At 38.2% G+C, this 15,666-nt stretch overlaps 2 protein-coding genes across 2 annotated transcripts; one reads left to right on the top strand and one right to left on the bottom strand.

Annotated features, from left to right (window-relative positions):
- Nucleotides 1-6,657: 6,657 nt before the first annotated feature.
- Nucleotides 6,658-8,204, bottom strand: rps28 (ribosomal protein S28). Its single transcript, XM_087810995.1, has 4 exons — nucleotides 8,097-8,204; nucleotides 7,774-7,821; nucleotides 7,132-7,254; nucleotides 6,658-6,779 (listed from the first exon to the last, which is right to left on the bottom strand). The coding sequence occupies exons 1-3, from the start codon at nucleotides 8,133-8,135 to the stop codon at nucleotides 7,132-7,134; spliced, it is 210 nt and encodes a 69-aa protein (XP_087667121.1). The 5' UTR covers nucleotides 8,136-8,204; the 3' UTR covers nucleotides 6,658-6,779.
- A 756-nt stretch (nucleotides 8,205-8,960) lies between these two features.
- On the top strand, nucleotides 8,961-12,651 carry LOC148063530 (potassium voltage-gated channel subfamily V member 2). Its single transcript, XM_087810957.1, has 4 exons — nucleotides 8,961-9,514; nucleotides 9,587-10,220; nucleotides 11,082-11,207; nucleotides 12,340-12,651. Exons 1-4 carry the CDS (start codon nucleotides 8,985-8,987, stop codon nucleotides 12,649-12,651), a joined length of 1,602 nt encoding a protein of 533 aa, XP_087667083.1. The 5' UTR covers nucleotides 8,961-8,984.
- The last annotated feature ends 3,015 nt before the right edge of the window (nucleotides 12,652-15,666 follow it).

Here is a 15,666-nt window from a genome sequence, read left to right on the forward strand (position 1 = left end):
GTTCTGATTTTGAAAACTATGACCTTTAAAGCTATGCTAAGTAGCTAGTTAGATGTGAACAGTAACAACTTCCTTTGTTTATATTTATATTTATTTAAATGTCAGTAACATTTCTTTATACATACATATATAGTAGTGGCTGTGCATATAAGTACAAATAGGTGAAACTTAGCACAAATAACCTAATAAAGACAAATAAAACTATGACCTAAAAAGCGTAACTATGCTAACTAGCTTCTCTGATGCTAACATCGAGGGCGCTACTTTCTTTCTGCCTCAAAGTCATTTCTATTTATTTGCACGTATCAATCCTTTTGCTTACGATTATAGTAAGTAAGTAGCTTCAAGTTTGAAGCTAATATCCCAATAATAATACGTATATATTAATAAGGATGAGGAATTTAGAAGCAAAAACAGAAGGATCTCCAGACCGACCAAAGCTATGTATAATTAATATGTGAGTAAGAAATTCAGTTATACCACTATAAATAAATATAGTGGTAATAATATATATATATATATATATATATATATATATATATATATATATATATATATATATTAATAGTAATAATATATATATATATATATATATATATATATATATATATATATATATATATATATATATATTATTACCACTATATTTGTGCTGTGATGGGCTTGTGATTTGCCCTGGGTAGCTGGGATAGGATTCCAGCTTCAAGCAAAAAAACAAGATTACTTACATAACCTAGTTGTGTCCTATTTTAACGTTGCGAAAAAGTATCTGTTATTAATTGATGAGGAGAAAACATGAATTCTTAAATTAGAACATTCTCACGCAACAGAAATCCCACGTCCTTCACAGGAAGGGCTTTTTCCCATCTGGCTTCTAAAACGCTGACCAAGGTCGCCGCCGAAAATAAAATCTCCTACGCACTTATGTTGTCTGGGGATTCAGAGACATCTTCTGACACATCACTTGGACTTTTTACAGTTGCGATGGGCAGCATCTGTCTCCCGAGTTTCATCCCCGTCAATAATAGCATCTGAGAAAAACCTTACGTAACTTCCATTCCCATGAACTTGAGTGCCTGCTGTCAAACATTTGTGAAGTGCATCTCCAGTGATGCGTGGACCTTTGGTTTGTAGGTCACTCATCACTTCTTAAAGGTTTACATTATAGGACTATAGTTTGATCTAAATATTTACCTAATGTAAGAGCTGCAGTGCATTGTGGGATTCATAGCATTTTTGTGATCTGGTGAAATTGTTGATGAAAGTAAACACCATATTACACAACTTTACCATCACAGTTGTTGCCTTGACAAGTGGTCAAACTTGTATTTATGTATTTATGAGGTCGGTATAAATAATGATGCGAGTAATAACTAGCAGTCCTGATATATCTTAATTTTTATTCATATTTTAACACTAAATACTTCCAGTTTTTCAGAACTTTTGCCAAATATTTTCCTAAAACAAACTGTATATTTGCTAAATTTATGTTGTATAACATGTTTTTTAACACACTTATTTTAAAGATCTTTACATTTCTATTGGGAATATCTCAATAATGCGTAATTAAATATTTAATATTCTTCATCATGACAAGGCTTCTTTTGCTTCTTCTCCTCTGTCTTTTGGCGCGAAGGCTCCTCACGTTTATAATGACATGACATACAGTATTTTTAAGCTACATTAAAAACTGTTTTTGTAAAAAATATGAATGCAACACACACTATACTAACACTTGAGGCAAAGGTTGATTTTTAAAATTTGACAAAAAAGGGTGAGGTGTTGTTTTTCTGAAGGAAACTTGTGTTCATTTCCAAAACACTTTGTTGCACATTGACTCCGGTGTAACGAGGTGAGACGTCGCCGTTGAAGATTTGCTCTGGTCTTTCCTGTCCAAACCAAATTGTAACTGGTTGATTCCCACCAGCTCTTGCTAAATATTGACCCAGCTGTGGGTCATGTGTCAGTGGTGTTTTGCCGGTTTCTGCCGCTTCAGGTCTGAGAGTAGTGGGCCAAACAAGCCCAAACAAAAAATGCAGTATTTTGGAGATGGTGGGTGAGAAATGTACTTATTAGAGCATCATTTATACGCTTATTGGCTCCGAAAAAATGTCATAATGTTTGCGTTGATCAGTCCAGTCACTAAACTACATTCAAGATCCTCATATAAAAGACCGTATTTAAACGTCTTTACACGAGCCGGTCCAGATGGGGGATTTGGGGGGTGGTACTGACTGGCACACCTTTTGACCCTGACCCACTTTAAGTGTGTCTGTGTGTGCACCTGCTGTTTGTGTAGCTCTATTGTTGTGCAGACTTGTCGACATCGCAGCGTTTGAATAATAAATGTCTTACTTGTTGTCGTGACCTTCGCACAGTGACCCCGCCCCCCCTTCTTTTGTTCTTCAACTTATATAATGGTGAATCAAGCTGTGTTTCGTACATTGCTCCGTGTGTGGCGTGTTCTTAAATCTCTATAAGGTCTTTAATTCGCCTCAGACGATGGTTTACGCTTCAGCGAGTGGATTTCCTGTTCGATTGCTCGGGTCTGGGACATAATTCCACCCATTATTACCTTTTCTTCAGTTGGGACTGAGAACTTTAACTTATCTTTGAGGGCGATCTAAGACGCTGACTCGTGAAAAAAACAGAGTAAGGGGTCCTATTTTAAAGGTGTTTCCATCATGAACTGTAAAAACTGAACGACACGCTAAAGAGGGACAGTGATTTATTAGGATGAAATAGAGGGGTCAAGGGTCATGAAAGGAGCAGGACTGACTCCTAGTAACCTCCTCTCGCTGCGTCCTCCGGGGCTCGTTGGTAAATCATGAACCGGAGACCCTCGGTCGTAACAGGGTTTTGAGGGAGTAAATCACAGGCCCCCGTTCTCCCCTCTGGAGGCGGCGTGACCTCCCTGCAGAGAGTCCTGGGATGAGAGACACGAAAGCCTCTCGCCTCTCCTGCCAAGTTCTGTACATTCCCAAACCACGGTTGTTTTTCACAAAAACTACTGGTTGGATTGTCAGAACGTCTTCCTCGTCCAGAGAGTCGGAACCAAACAATCGCTAAAGGATGAATGACGGAGGAAAGATGCTTTCAGGACAAATTAAAACAGAGGAGAGGTTAAATAAATGGCCCTTGTTGATGCAGTGCATTGTGGGAAATGTGTAACGGCTGATATCGGCAGCAAGTGCAGACATTATGTGAAAACAATGTCAACCTGCTTTTTTTTTACACTTTTTAAAGGAAAATTTAAATACATTTAAAAATATAATTTTGTTCGGTCTATTTTAAGACATTTACATCCATGAAAGACTCATAAAATACCAATATTTCCCACCTCAGGCTCATAAACTACATTTTTATCGACCCAAGTTTCAAATACATTCATATTAACACTCTTTTTTAATCCCTTTTATCTTCTATTTCTTTTTCTGACCAGGTTTTATTTGGATCTTTGAAGAGTTTGATGTAAAAATGATTGTCTTTTTTATAATCTTATGTCCTTAATAGTGGTTCACATCCTCCTGGTAACTTAAATAAACCTTTTGTTTTTCATCTCAACCCTAAGATTTCAGGAAGAAAAGACCAACCGGGGACACAACTTGGCATCTTTACCACCCCATGACATACCAGATATGACACATATTTCATATATTTATAAGTTTCTGGACAATACAAATGTGATGAATTTCATTATGGAAATTGTAGGTTTGTTATTTAATTTGTAATGTACAGAATTTAGATGCCAATCTTCTAAAAAACTGCAGTTTCCAGGTGTTACGTTTCCTCTCTGGCACTGGTTATCAAATAGCTAAGCTAGCAAGTATGCTAATCAGTTTAACATTTCCTTTACTTTCCATAAGAGTTTAAAAATAATCAAAATTATACGAGCTAAAAGGTGTCAAACACATGGTATCGTGGCCAAATCTGGCCAACCAAGTCAGTTTATGTGGCCCATGTGATAGTTTGCTCAAAATCAAAGTAGATTAATGTTAATGTTGATATAGTGACATATAAAGGGACCTGTGTTTAAGATAAGATAAGGGACAGAGCTGATGGATGTCAACAGTTATATATAGACGTCCATTAACAGTAAAAACTGAGGATAAAGATATTCGATTGTGATTAAATATCCCAGTGATATGTTACAGTGAGTTTAGTAAATATTAAAATGTGTTCGACCCGTGACCAAGAGTGTAAAAAGATTTTGGCCCCTTGTGTGATTAAGTTAAACACCCCTGCTCTAACTTGTCTGTGTAACGGGGTGGTCAAGATAACCTACCAAAAAAACCCCAAAGTAAATCATATCAAATTGTGTGGGAACTTGTCTGCTTGATACATTTAATCCTGAAATATGATTGATTCATTGTCTCTGGTGTCACTTAAATAAACAGTGTATTTCTAAAAACCATGGTTGTTTTTAAATTTGAAAAAAAAAAGGATTTTTTAGGATTTTTTTGTTGTTGACATTAATAAAAATGTAGTTAAAAAGAGAATTTTGAATACATATTTAACTGTGGGACTTTACAGACATGAAGACCTTTTCCATTTATTCATTAAAATCAGTCAAAGTGTAGATTTATACACACAATAACATTGAAAGATGCAATGTGTGATTGACAGCCCTTCCATGATCAGTCTTGAAAACCATATCTTCTCCCGACAGGTCGCAGCAGCAGGTGGAAGGAGCATGAATTAACTGTGACACACTGTCCTCGCTCACGGTGATGGATCGTGTTAGACTCGCACACTCAGGCGTGTCCGGCGCTGGTGTTTTCCTGCAGCTCAGTGAGACCTTGGTGGCGTGAAGACAAACAACCTTCAGATCTGTTTGCGAGGCGATAGAAAAGTGGCAGCTGTGGCAGACGTTTTCGGGACATGACACAACAAATCCACGCTTCAAAACAATTCCTGGAAGTTTGATTATAATTAAGGGTTGTATGTCGACCCTGGAGGCAAATTAACGTTTTATATTGGACGACGTCTGCAAGTTTAACACCAACTGTTCTGTTTTAAGATCGTAGCCTGAAGTGCAGAGAGACAGAAAGTTGGCCGACTCGAAGTGTTGATGCACACACATCAACCGCACACAAGTGTTTTTGTGCTTGTCTTAGCTGTTTAAATCCACCAACCCATGACCCAGGTCTTGCTCCAGTTTCTGTTGCATTGACTTGTAGTAACTCCAGATTCTCAGCTTTGATTGACAGCACTGATTATTGAGCAATCCATCCAAAAAACTTTCCATGTACGCTGCAGACGCATGACAAACACTTCATTCTTAATGTAAAGTAGGTCAGAGTGGAAACTGTCCTGCCACCAGCTTTCAGAAATGTACACAAACATCAACACTTCAAACTGAACAGCTTTCCTCTTCAAACATTCCTTGGAATTCAATCAAGTTTACCCTCTCACTGTCTACATGATCTTAAGCAAGAACACTTACTGGGATGTTACAGTTATACTATGTTTATCACGATAGTACATATATATCACCATTTCCAAAATGTGGGAAGAATAAAGGTATTAACATCATCTTCACTGACTTATTATCTGTTTTCTGCTGCAGTTTGTTGTTATTTTTACAAGCAGCGTTATGCAAAATACAGTATATATGAACTAGATTAAAAGTCAATAGGCACTGAAAAGAAATAACGATTATTTGGATTTAATTTTGCTTCTAATTTGCATGGCTCAGCTTTCAGAAGTATATTCTCGTCAGGTAAGATTTGCTATAAATGTTTAAGGATCTTTTTAATCGGAATAATTTTTTTTTTTCTCCATAAGTTGGAAACGGTGCACAAACCCTCTGCTGATCTGTATCAACAGACCATTTTGAGCAGCTAAACTGTTTCTATACGACACTTTCTCGTGTAATTAAAAGTTGCATTAATCTTTTGATATTATGTCTTAAGAAGATTTTTTTTAATCATTAAGGCTCAACTTTAAGCGACCATCTTAAAAACATGGTCAGCGGTGACCTCTGCCGGTAGCTATGCGTACTACATCACTAGTCTTCCTAGATTTGAAGAACACGTCTATTAAAAACTGAACTCATCAATACTGATTTTAGTTCTTGGTTTTTATTTTTAAGATCATTTTACACATTACATCTAGTCTTATGTATTATTAGTGTTTTAGAACAATATTACTCAAAAAGCTGCCTAATATTGGAATTTAATAAAAAATGAACAGGTGAAATAAGGCCTTTGATTTAGTGCATGAAATAATTAGACCATTATATTTAAAGATAAAACTATGGAATATTGTTTGCTAACTGGTTTTATCACTTTTATTCTAACCGACACTACACACAAAAAAACCATGCGTTTATTGCTATAAGTTTTTGATTCCAATCCAAATTAAGGTCAACATAAAGGAACAAAGTTAATCTTTAAGGCTAGATTTGGGGCTTTGTGTAGTGTAGCAAAGGCTTTGCTGGGGTTAAGCTACAGCATAGTGATGACATAAAGTTTATCATTTCATCTTTGGTTAGTATTTACATCATTGAATACAATCTTAAGCACAAGTTAACTAGTGCCCTTTAATTACAAAAGAACAATTTTTCATTTTTCTTCATCCCATTATCAAACCCTTTAAGAGCAAATACAAAATATGAATATTTAAATCAGTTGAAGAAACAAGGCATGAAACAAGTTCATCTTAACGACCAAATTTATTTCCAAAAAGTCTGAACAGGCAAGATGTCGGCCATTGCAGGTGGAGCTGGAAGATCCAGTCCCAAAGCTCTGGATGGACACCTCACGGACTCAGGACCTCTGGAAAAAAAACACAATGACTTAGTTAGTGATTCCTCTGCAGCTCATTTATAGCAGCTTTGAAAACAAAAAAATCTATAAGAATGCATATCAAAAAAATTAAAGTTACAGGATGAGTTAATTTAATTTAACAACCAGTGTTAAAATAAGTTTGCAGATGGAGTAGCCTTAGAAATGTAAACCAGTTATTTGCAATGCATTGTTCCTCAAGCTGAAAATAAGGTTTGTATTTCAATGATCATTATCTTCAAGCAAAAAAGAAACCCAATACTTTTTAAGTGTAATATTATCCAGAATGTAGCAAGAACCTCTTTATATTCAATGTTGCATAAGCAGAGAAACTCGTTCTCACCTATCGCAGCCTCCTGGCTTCTCTTTCAGACTCCAGAAGTGTGAGCACATCTCCTTCTCTCACTGGCCCCTTCACGTTCCTGATGATGGAGCGGTTGCTGTCGTCCATGAACTCAACACGGACCTGAAAATACCACAAACACATGTTTGGATATCAACTTCAAATCACAAGTTTTTTGGTCCTGATCTGTTGACTTGTATGAACTACTGATCAAACAGTCGTTTCACAGGTAAATATCTCCATTTGTTCAAATATATTTGAAATAAATGGGGATAAAAGAAATCGCAAACATGCATTAATGTGCGATTGTGAGTTGTATGAACGTGTCAGTATATTACGAATAGCATGCATTAAAAATATCTTAACCTTTAATGCATTTTGAGTTTGTACGATTATTTAATCTTATTCATTTTATACACAATGTAAGATTTACCTATAAGAGTGCTGCTCTTACAGATAGTTTAGTTGAATTTTACTTTATTACCATACACGAGTTGCAATAAATGTTACTTAGAAGGGAATACAAATAAAAAATACTAATAAAAACAATATGACTAATAAATAAAATACGGTAAACGTGTAGATGCGGTTCAAGTCATCGTTGCTGAATACTACCTTGTGTACACATTAGATTCAACATACCTGTGTACATTGGCCCTGAGACCCAGTTCTTCCGATAACTTTAGTGACCTGAAACACAAAACAAGACGTTTAGTAATTCAAACATAAATATGATCATAGCGGACACATGTCAACACTGAACGGCGTTGAAGTGGTTAGCATGTAGCATTTAGCATGAGGTGGCCTCCATGATTGAGCCGAGACCGAGGAGACCCGCTCGCCAATCGTCGGCAAATACTCGTATTTAGAAATCACTTTTGAGTTCAGACAGAAACACAAGTGACTCAACTACGAATATATCCGACTTTAAACGCACATTTCAGCCAAATTATGCGTTTTCTTACTCTTGCGAGCTTGATCGGCTGCACGCGGCTGGCGTCCATGTTGGAAGGCTAGACAGGAAAGGAAGTCACGTGGTGCGCGGTCGGCATATATGGAGATGTAAAATGACAACATGAAAAATAAAATAAAAAAACATGTAAGATTAAAGTATGTATGTGCTTCTGATTTAATAAGTTATTAATAATTATTTTGTAATTTAAAAAAAAATATATATAAATACTGTCTCAGGCAAACCGGGCGATACCATTTGAACATGGGGGAGGGGTGACCTCGGGCGGTACGAATACAAACTTTAAAGGATATTTTCTTTTGGTTGGATTAATATTGAACATTTCTTGTCCATTTTATTCCATTGTAACGACCTTAATCAAAAGTGACATTATATTAACATTTGTACAAATAAGTGAATAAATATAGAGCAACAGGAACAACATTTTATCAACCGTTTTTTTATACAAACATGCAATTTTAAAATGAAGAAAATCAAACAGCAACCCTCTAATATCCTACAGACTTTATAAATCTGCACAGTAAAGAGTCACTTGATACAGTCATCACAACACTCTCTCTTCCTGTCAGGCTCCTTGAGAGCACAAAGCTCTAAATCTCAAGACTAATCCTTGTAAACTGTATTTTTAACTTGCGTTTGGACAGAAAGAACAGCAATAGGATTAGAGAATCAGTGACGCGGCTGCACCGCCAACCTGTGCAGTTGATCTTAGATGCTTAGCAAGTGCAGGTTATCCATTTTCTATCGGCAATTCTGTCTCAATTTCACAGCGGAGGAGAAACTCTTTCACCATGAGGCGCAGGTGGAATAATGCAAATTTACGCACTCTTTTTCCTTGAAGGCTTTTGACTTTTTATGGGATTTTGAAGCAGGTGGCACAATGGAAAACATAAAACCTAAATTAAAGGTGCTCAAAAAGCGCCGCTCCAGCCTTTTCGCCACCATCAACCGGGAGAAAAGCTTTTCACACAGCATCGAAGAGCAGGAGTTCCCCTTTTCACAGGACAGCTCCGTGAAGCTATGGACGTCCATGGACAACCTGGACAGTGCGGATGACCCCAAGGACAAGTCCAAAGTCGAGGCCAGAGTTGCGAAACCTAGGAAAGTGAATATCGTCAACCTGAATGTTGGCGGTAAGGTTTTTCACATCCCGAGGCATTTGGTTCTCAGACACCCGAAGACCAGGATAGGAACTCTAGCTCTGTGCGAAGATCCTGTGAAGCGACTGTCGCTCTGTGACGATTACAACGTCCACAATAACGAGTTCTTCTTCGACAGGGACCCTATGTTTTTTCACTACATCTTCCACTTTTACTGCAGCAATGTATTGTGGGTAATGGATAGTCTATGTCCCGTGAACTTTGAGGAAGAGATGACCTTTTGGGGGCTAAAGTTGAAGGACACACGAAGGTATGCAGGATTCTTAACTTCTTTGTAACTGTACTTCTGGAAGTGTGACGTGTTCCTCCTGATTTCTCGCAGGTGTTGTCGTATCTTGTTCGAGGAAAAGGTGGACGACATCAGGGACCAACTCAAAGTCAACCAGGAGCTCGTGGATGAGATCAAGCCTCACCAGGACGACGAGGGCTACCAGAACATGTGTCTCGGGACGCTAAGAAAGATTCTCTGGGACCTGATGGAGAATCCTTACTCGTCGTTGTCGGCCAAAGCCTTCGCTGTGTTCTCCAGTCTCTTTGTGCTTATCTCTATTGTTGCCATGACGATGAATACGGTAGAGGAGTTGCGAGTGTACAAACTGGGCGGGAAGACTTACATGGAGTGGATCGAGATCTGCTCCATCCTCTTCTTCACCATGGAATACTTCCTCCGTTTGCTCACCACGTCCAACATCAAAAACTTTGTGAAGAGCGCGCTCAACTTCGTCGACATGGTGGCCGTGATGCCCTACTTCGTCCAGATCATTTTCGAGGTGTTTGTCATCGACTCCGAAGACTTCAGCCAGCAAGAGGACTTGAAAACTATGGCCAGAGTGAGCAAAGTCAGCAAGGTGCTCAAAGTGGTCAAGCTGATGCGAATCTTTCGTATCCTCAAGCTGGCTCGCCACTCCACCGGCATGAGAGCCTTCGGTTTCACCATCCGACAGTGTTCCGAGCAGGTAAGACCTTGAACACAATCATGTGGTTTGTGCTAACGTTCGGACAGAAACCAACACAGATTGGACCAAAGCTACTTTGTTTTTGGTTCCATTTGGTTATTGAAAAACACTGCAGTAGTTTCCTTCCCAATCCATCCATCCATCCATCCATCCATCCATCCATCCATCCATCCATCCATCCATCCATCCATCCATCCATCCATCCATCCATCCATCCATCCATCCATCCATCCATCCATCCATCCATCCATCCATCCATCCATCCATCCATCCATCCATCCATCCATCCATCCATCCATCCATCCATCCATCCATCCATCCATCCATCCATCCATCCATCCATCCATCCATCCATCCATCCATCCATCCATCCATCCATCCATCCATCCATCCATCCATCCATCCATCCATCCATCCATCCATCCATCCATCCATCCATCCATCCATCCATCCATCCATCCATCCATCCATCCATCCATCACCTCCAGCCATACGTTGGTTGGGTTAGCATTGCCAAGGTTCTTTAGCTTGTAAAGTCAAGACCATATCTATGATATTTTTGTTTTTTGACTGAGAGATAGAAGTCTAAACGTTTTGGCTCTGATAGATACTGATCGTTTTAAGTGGAGTTTTGAATATTTAGGGTTATGACTGAGAGTTACTTAAAGCCGTAAACCTTTAAAACGGGCCAAAACAGTTACCTTGGTGTTTTTTATTAGTAGCCATTGGACACAAACTTTATTTACAACTCGAGCCGAGTACATTGTCATTTTTTCTATAGTTCTATAAACTTAAACTTAAACTTAACTATAAAGGGCTCAACTTTCACACCATTCATTTTGCCTTCTCTTTCATCTTCAGGTCTGCTGTCTCTTTCTATTCATCGCTATGGGCATCTTCACCTTCTCCGCACTGATGCACTCGGTGGAAGTGGACCAACCAGGGACGCCGTTCAGCAGCATCCCGGACGCCTGGTGGTGGGCTGCGGTAAGTGAAGTCTATTGGTGTTTGGTGCTATTTTTAATTCATCACCCGGAGAAGAAGCTGTTGAGCAATTTGAATCTAACAAACAATATAAAAGTCATGCAATGTGGCAATGAATCACAAATGTCTCAGCTGATAGTCAGCTGACACTTGATGCCACCACTTGGATTTTCTGCATCGGATCATGAAGAACTTAAAGCTTAAGGACTTGACCTACATGTATTTATCTGCTGTTTCATTGCAAGTTCTTTTGAGTGATTTATGTTGATTCTCTGTCCCTGGTAAAAATGATCACTTTTCTAAAGTCGCTCTAGATGTATGTGTTGTTAAGGACAGGGAAATAAAGCAGATAATAGTAAAACTACTATGGGATTGACATAATTGTGAAATGTATTTAACACAAGCTACAGAAACATGCATTTCTATACGTCCAAAATAAATTACTTTATCTTAAATCTATTAAGGAAACAAGAAAATACATTTATTCTGAATGAATTGTTGTAAACATTTCTTTAAAAAGTATCTGAATTAATTAATATTATTAATACCCTCCTTACTATTAATTGACATAAGGAGAACACATTTAAATGAGAGTAATTTATTTATTAAATATTATCATTACTATTGATTTTGTTTTTTTCTGGACTCTATTAAAAATGAAATAATATGCATTTATATTTATTTTTGACATATATAAATGCATGTTTTTGTTGCTTGTGTTTCATATTATTTTACAATTATATTTATATATTGTTGTATTGAATTGTATTTATACATTATATATTATGAGAATTAAAGTACCATATTAAAAGTCGAAATTAATTTCTATGACACTTTGCATGTTTTTAGTGTTGTGCTTTATTGTGCAATAAAAAGAAAAGTTATTTAGTGTTGACCACAAGCTTTAATAACATACTATGTACTATTATATTGTCATTTTACTACAGATAATGTCAAAAGCCGACAAAATATAAGAGACTTTTGTTTATTAATCTTGTGCAAGATAGTATTTGAAAAGAAAATAATAGGATCAGATTTAAGCTTTCATTTTTTCAAACAGTTTTTTAATTTCTTAGCTAGCTCACAGCTAGCAAGAGCAGCGACAGAATCCACCAATCCTTCTCCTCCTCTGCAGGTGAGCATCTCCACGGTGGGCTACGGCGACGTGGTGCCCATCTCCTACCTGGGCCGCTGCGTGGCCTTCGGCTGCATCTCCTTCGGCATCATCCTCAACGGCATGCCCATCTCCATCCTCTTCAACAAGTTCTCCGACTACTACGCCAAGCTGAAGGAGCAGGAGTACACCTACTCCAACACGGAGCGCACCTTCCAGCTCAAGAAGCGAATGATGCGCAAGTTCCAGAGCTGCTACGAGCCGCCGCAGGACGAGTCGGAGGACGAGGTCCACCACAGGCCCGGCGGGAGGCAGAGTCTGGGGCATTACTAGAACATCTCGAGACAATGCCAGAGGTGACCCTTGATAAACCCAAAAATGGCCTTATCACCCGGGGGCCAGAGGACGCTAAGACCCCATCTGCCTCCCCGGTGGTATTAGAGAGGACACGGGGGGAACACGGCAGCAGCACATTGAGATAATCTGTAAGCTCAAGGCTTTGGTCACATGTAACAGGTTGGGAAGGTCAGAGGAAGAAATGAAACGGTTTTGTTAGAAGAATGTCTCTGACGAGTGCTGTGGAAGTGCTATTATGGACTATATTGTCTTGCTACGTGGACCTTATTGAACGGTGTCCGCATGTTTAGGTCCTGACTTTCTGTTTCTCCTTTTAAAATAAGTCAGGCGAAGCAAAGCACATCTTTAAAAAAGCTTTTAACTTCACCTTTTCCAAGTTTGTTTTGCTCTGATTCTATTGCACATGACAGGACACCGAATATGTCCAAAGTGCCATCAAAGGGTACAACATCCTATATGACAGCATTTATAGATACTGAAAATGTTCAATAAATTGTCATAGTTTAGCGTTGAGATTTAGCCACTCTTATATCCTTTTGAAATATATTAAACAATCCACTCAATAAAATGTTCTTTATTTCAAAGGCGGGAGATTAAACAGATTTTTTTATTGAATGAAATAAATCAGGCTGGATCCATGTATTTAACTTTAATCTAAGAAAAAGACACATGAGTAACTAAAACTATAGATAGAAGGAAATACTTCTGATGTTTTAATCTCTTTATTTTGATTGAATTCCATTGAGAATTGAGAGGTTCTCAATGATTACACTGCTTGAGCTGCAGATGGAACAGAAATAATTGAGAAGGTGGTGAAGATATTTATCTCCACAGACGTCACTTGAGAGACCTGGACGTCCCTCCCTTCCGGAGGGGAGAGACATAGAAGGTCAACCAGGAGACATAATCTGTCCAGCCTTTTCCTGCTTCTGACCCTAAGCCTTCCTTCTGTCACTGAGGCCAATTCTAATTTGAGTTTCGTTTAGTTCAGCTTCTCAGCCTCTCACCATCTAAACATCTAAAATCCACGTAACTTTCTGCAGGGTCGCTGGTCTTGGTGTGGAGAAGAGCAGGAATGGAGTTTGTAGTCTCATCGCAGAAAAGCTGAAGGTTAATTTTGTAGTGGAGGATTAGCAGGATTTGCTGTTGCGCCTCCTTCCTGGTCAGACAAGGGCATGAACCTAATCAGATACTGAGCTATTCTCAACGTTTGCTCATAACCAGCTTTTATTTCAGCCATTACGGAGTCGTTATGGGACGATCACCTGGTTTCTAATGATAACTGTTTTTGATGCTTATTTAGCCTCATTGCTGTTGAATCTTCAACACGAGTCGCCACCGTCACCCTTTTGATTTAAAGGGTTAAACATCCGATCACGTTTGAGAGGAAGTTCATTTTTTAAATTCTTGTTCATGTGGGACAAAAGCCAGTAGAAATTAAAATCCACCACAAAAAAACATTTTGTAGATTTAAACACATGGACTTAAATATCACAAAAATAACAAAATGCACATCATTTTGTTGCGTAAAATGATATTTTAACGTACTTTACACAAATAAAACATTTCCATTGAGACTTTGAATCAATGGCAAGTACTAGGTTTTTGGTCCTTAATGGTTTTCTTGCAAGAATCTGAAACACGATTTCAAAAACAGCATTTGAACATTTTGAAAACACATTTCATTCATAAACCTATAATGATATTCTTCTTGTCTTTATTCATCACTTCATTTTTAACATGGATGTTTCTTTAAATAGGACAAGGTAAGATTTTCTTTCATTCATCCTACAGTGTGGACATAGCAGAAGGTTCACAGTATAAAGATAATAACATATTAAGGATTAAACATACATATGCATTAAAGAGCAACTAACGTGTTGATTTAAGTGTGTCTTAAATAGATGTTGGACTTTATTGTTCTCATCAGTATGTGTCCGTTTGTACAAAACTGTCTTTTCATTGAAATATTTACATTAGAAAATGTGATTAAGCCCCGCCCTTAAATCTTGTTTAACATAACCACGCCCACTCCACTGTGATTGGTCAAACATCAAGGCTTTTCATGCAGTGTCATCAATCCAGGAAGTCTCCACCTTCAAGGGACTTGTTGTACAAACAAAGCTGGGTGTGATTACAGCTGGCTGCAGGAGTGAAGACCATTATTACGACATAATGGACGCCGCTCTTGTAACCTCTCGTTCGCCAAGTTTCAGACGGGGGAGAACTTTATAAAGTAATAAGTTCAACACATGGTCATGATGAGGAACTTACTGCATCTTGGAGAGGAAGACTTCAATATTTGAAACATGTGAGTGAGTCAGAAGAGTTTTTTTTTTTTTACATTAGTTTAGCCTTTACCCTTTAGACATGAAATGAAAAATAATAATATTACAGTAATTACAGTACAGTACAGTACAGTAAAAACAAAAATAACAATACAAATGCTACTGCTAAAACAACTACTACTATTACTATACAGATACTAATAATTACAATTTGTCAATATATACATAATGGATTTTAATGAAAAGATAACTTAAATTCTTGTACTTTTTAAAGGAACTGGAGTGTAATAACTGTGACGGCCCGGAGATCTGAGTGGAGCCCCTGGAAAGTCATCCTACCTCTGACACCGCTGGTGAAGAGACCAGTTGTTAAATACCGTACTTGATAAATGAATACATTGAAAACTGGATGAGGAAACCGAACAAGCAGGTCTGAAGCTAACTTATCACCTGCTCAGGTAAGAGGATACAAATGTGTCACCAGCTCACATGCTTCCCTGTGAACAAGGTTATGGACAGAAACACACGTCCATCAAAGATTCCTCCTCCAGCTGCTGGAATATGAAAGTTGTGCCACGTCATGTTACGTCAGCTCGGCCCGGGGTGACCGAGCGCGTCAGCATCCTTGAAATCTTTCCAATTAACACCCGTCCTTCAAGATGTGTCGAGATACGCCGTGGACTCATGATGTTTTCAAGGAGAT

The sequence above is a fragment of the Callionymus lyra genome, chromosome 16 (assembly GCF_982586985.1).
Source record: "Callionymus lyra chromosome 16, fCalLyr1.hap1.1, whole genome shotgun sequence".
Classification (NCBI taxonomy): domain Eukaryota; kingdom Metazoa; phylum Chordata; class Actinopteri; order Syngnathiformes; family Callionymidae; genus Callionymus; species Callionymus lyra.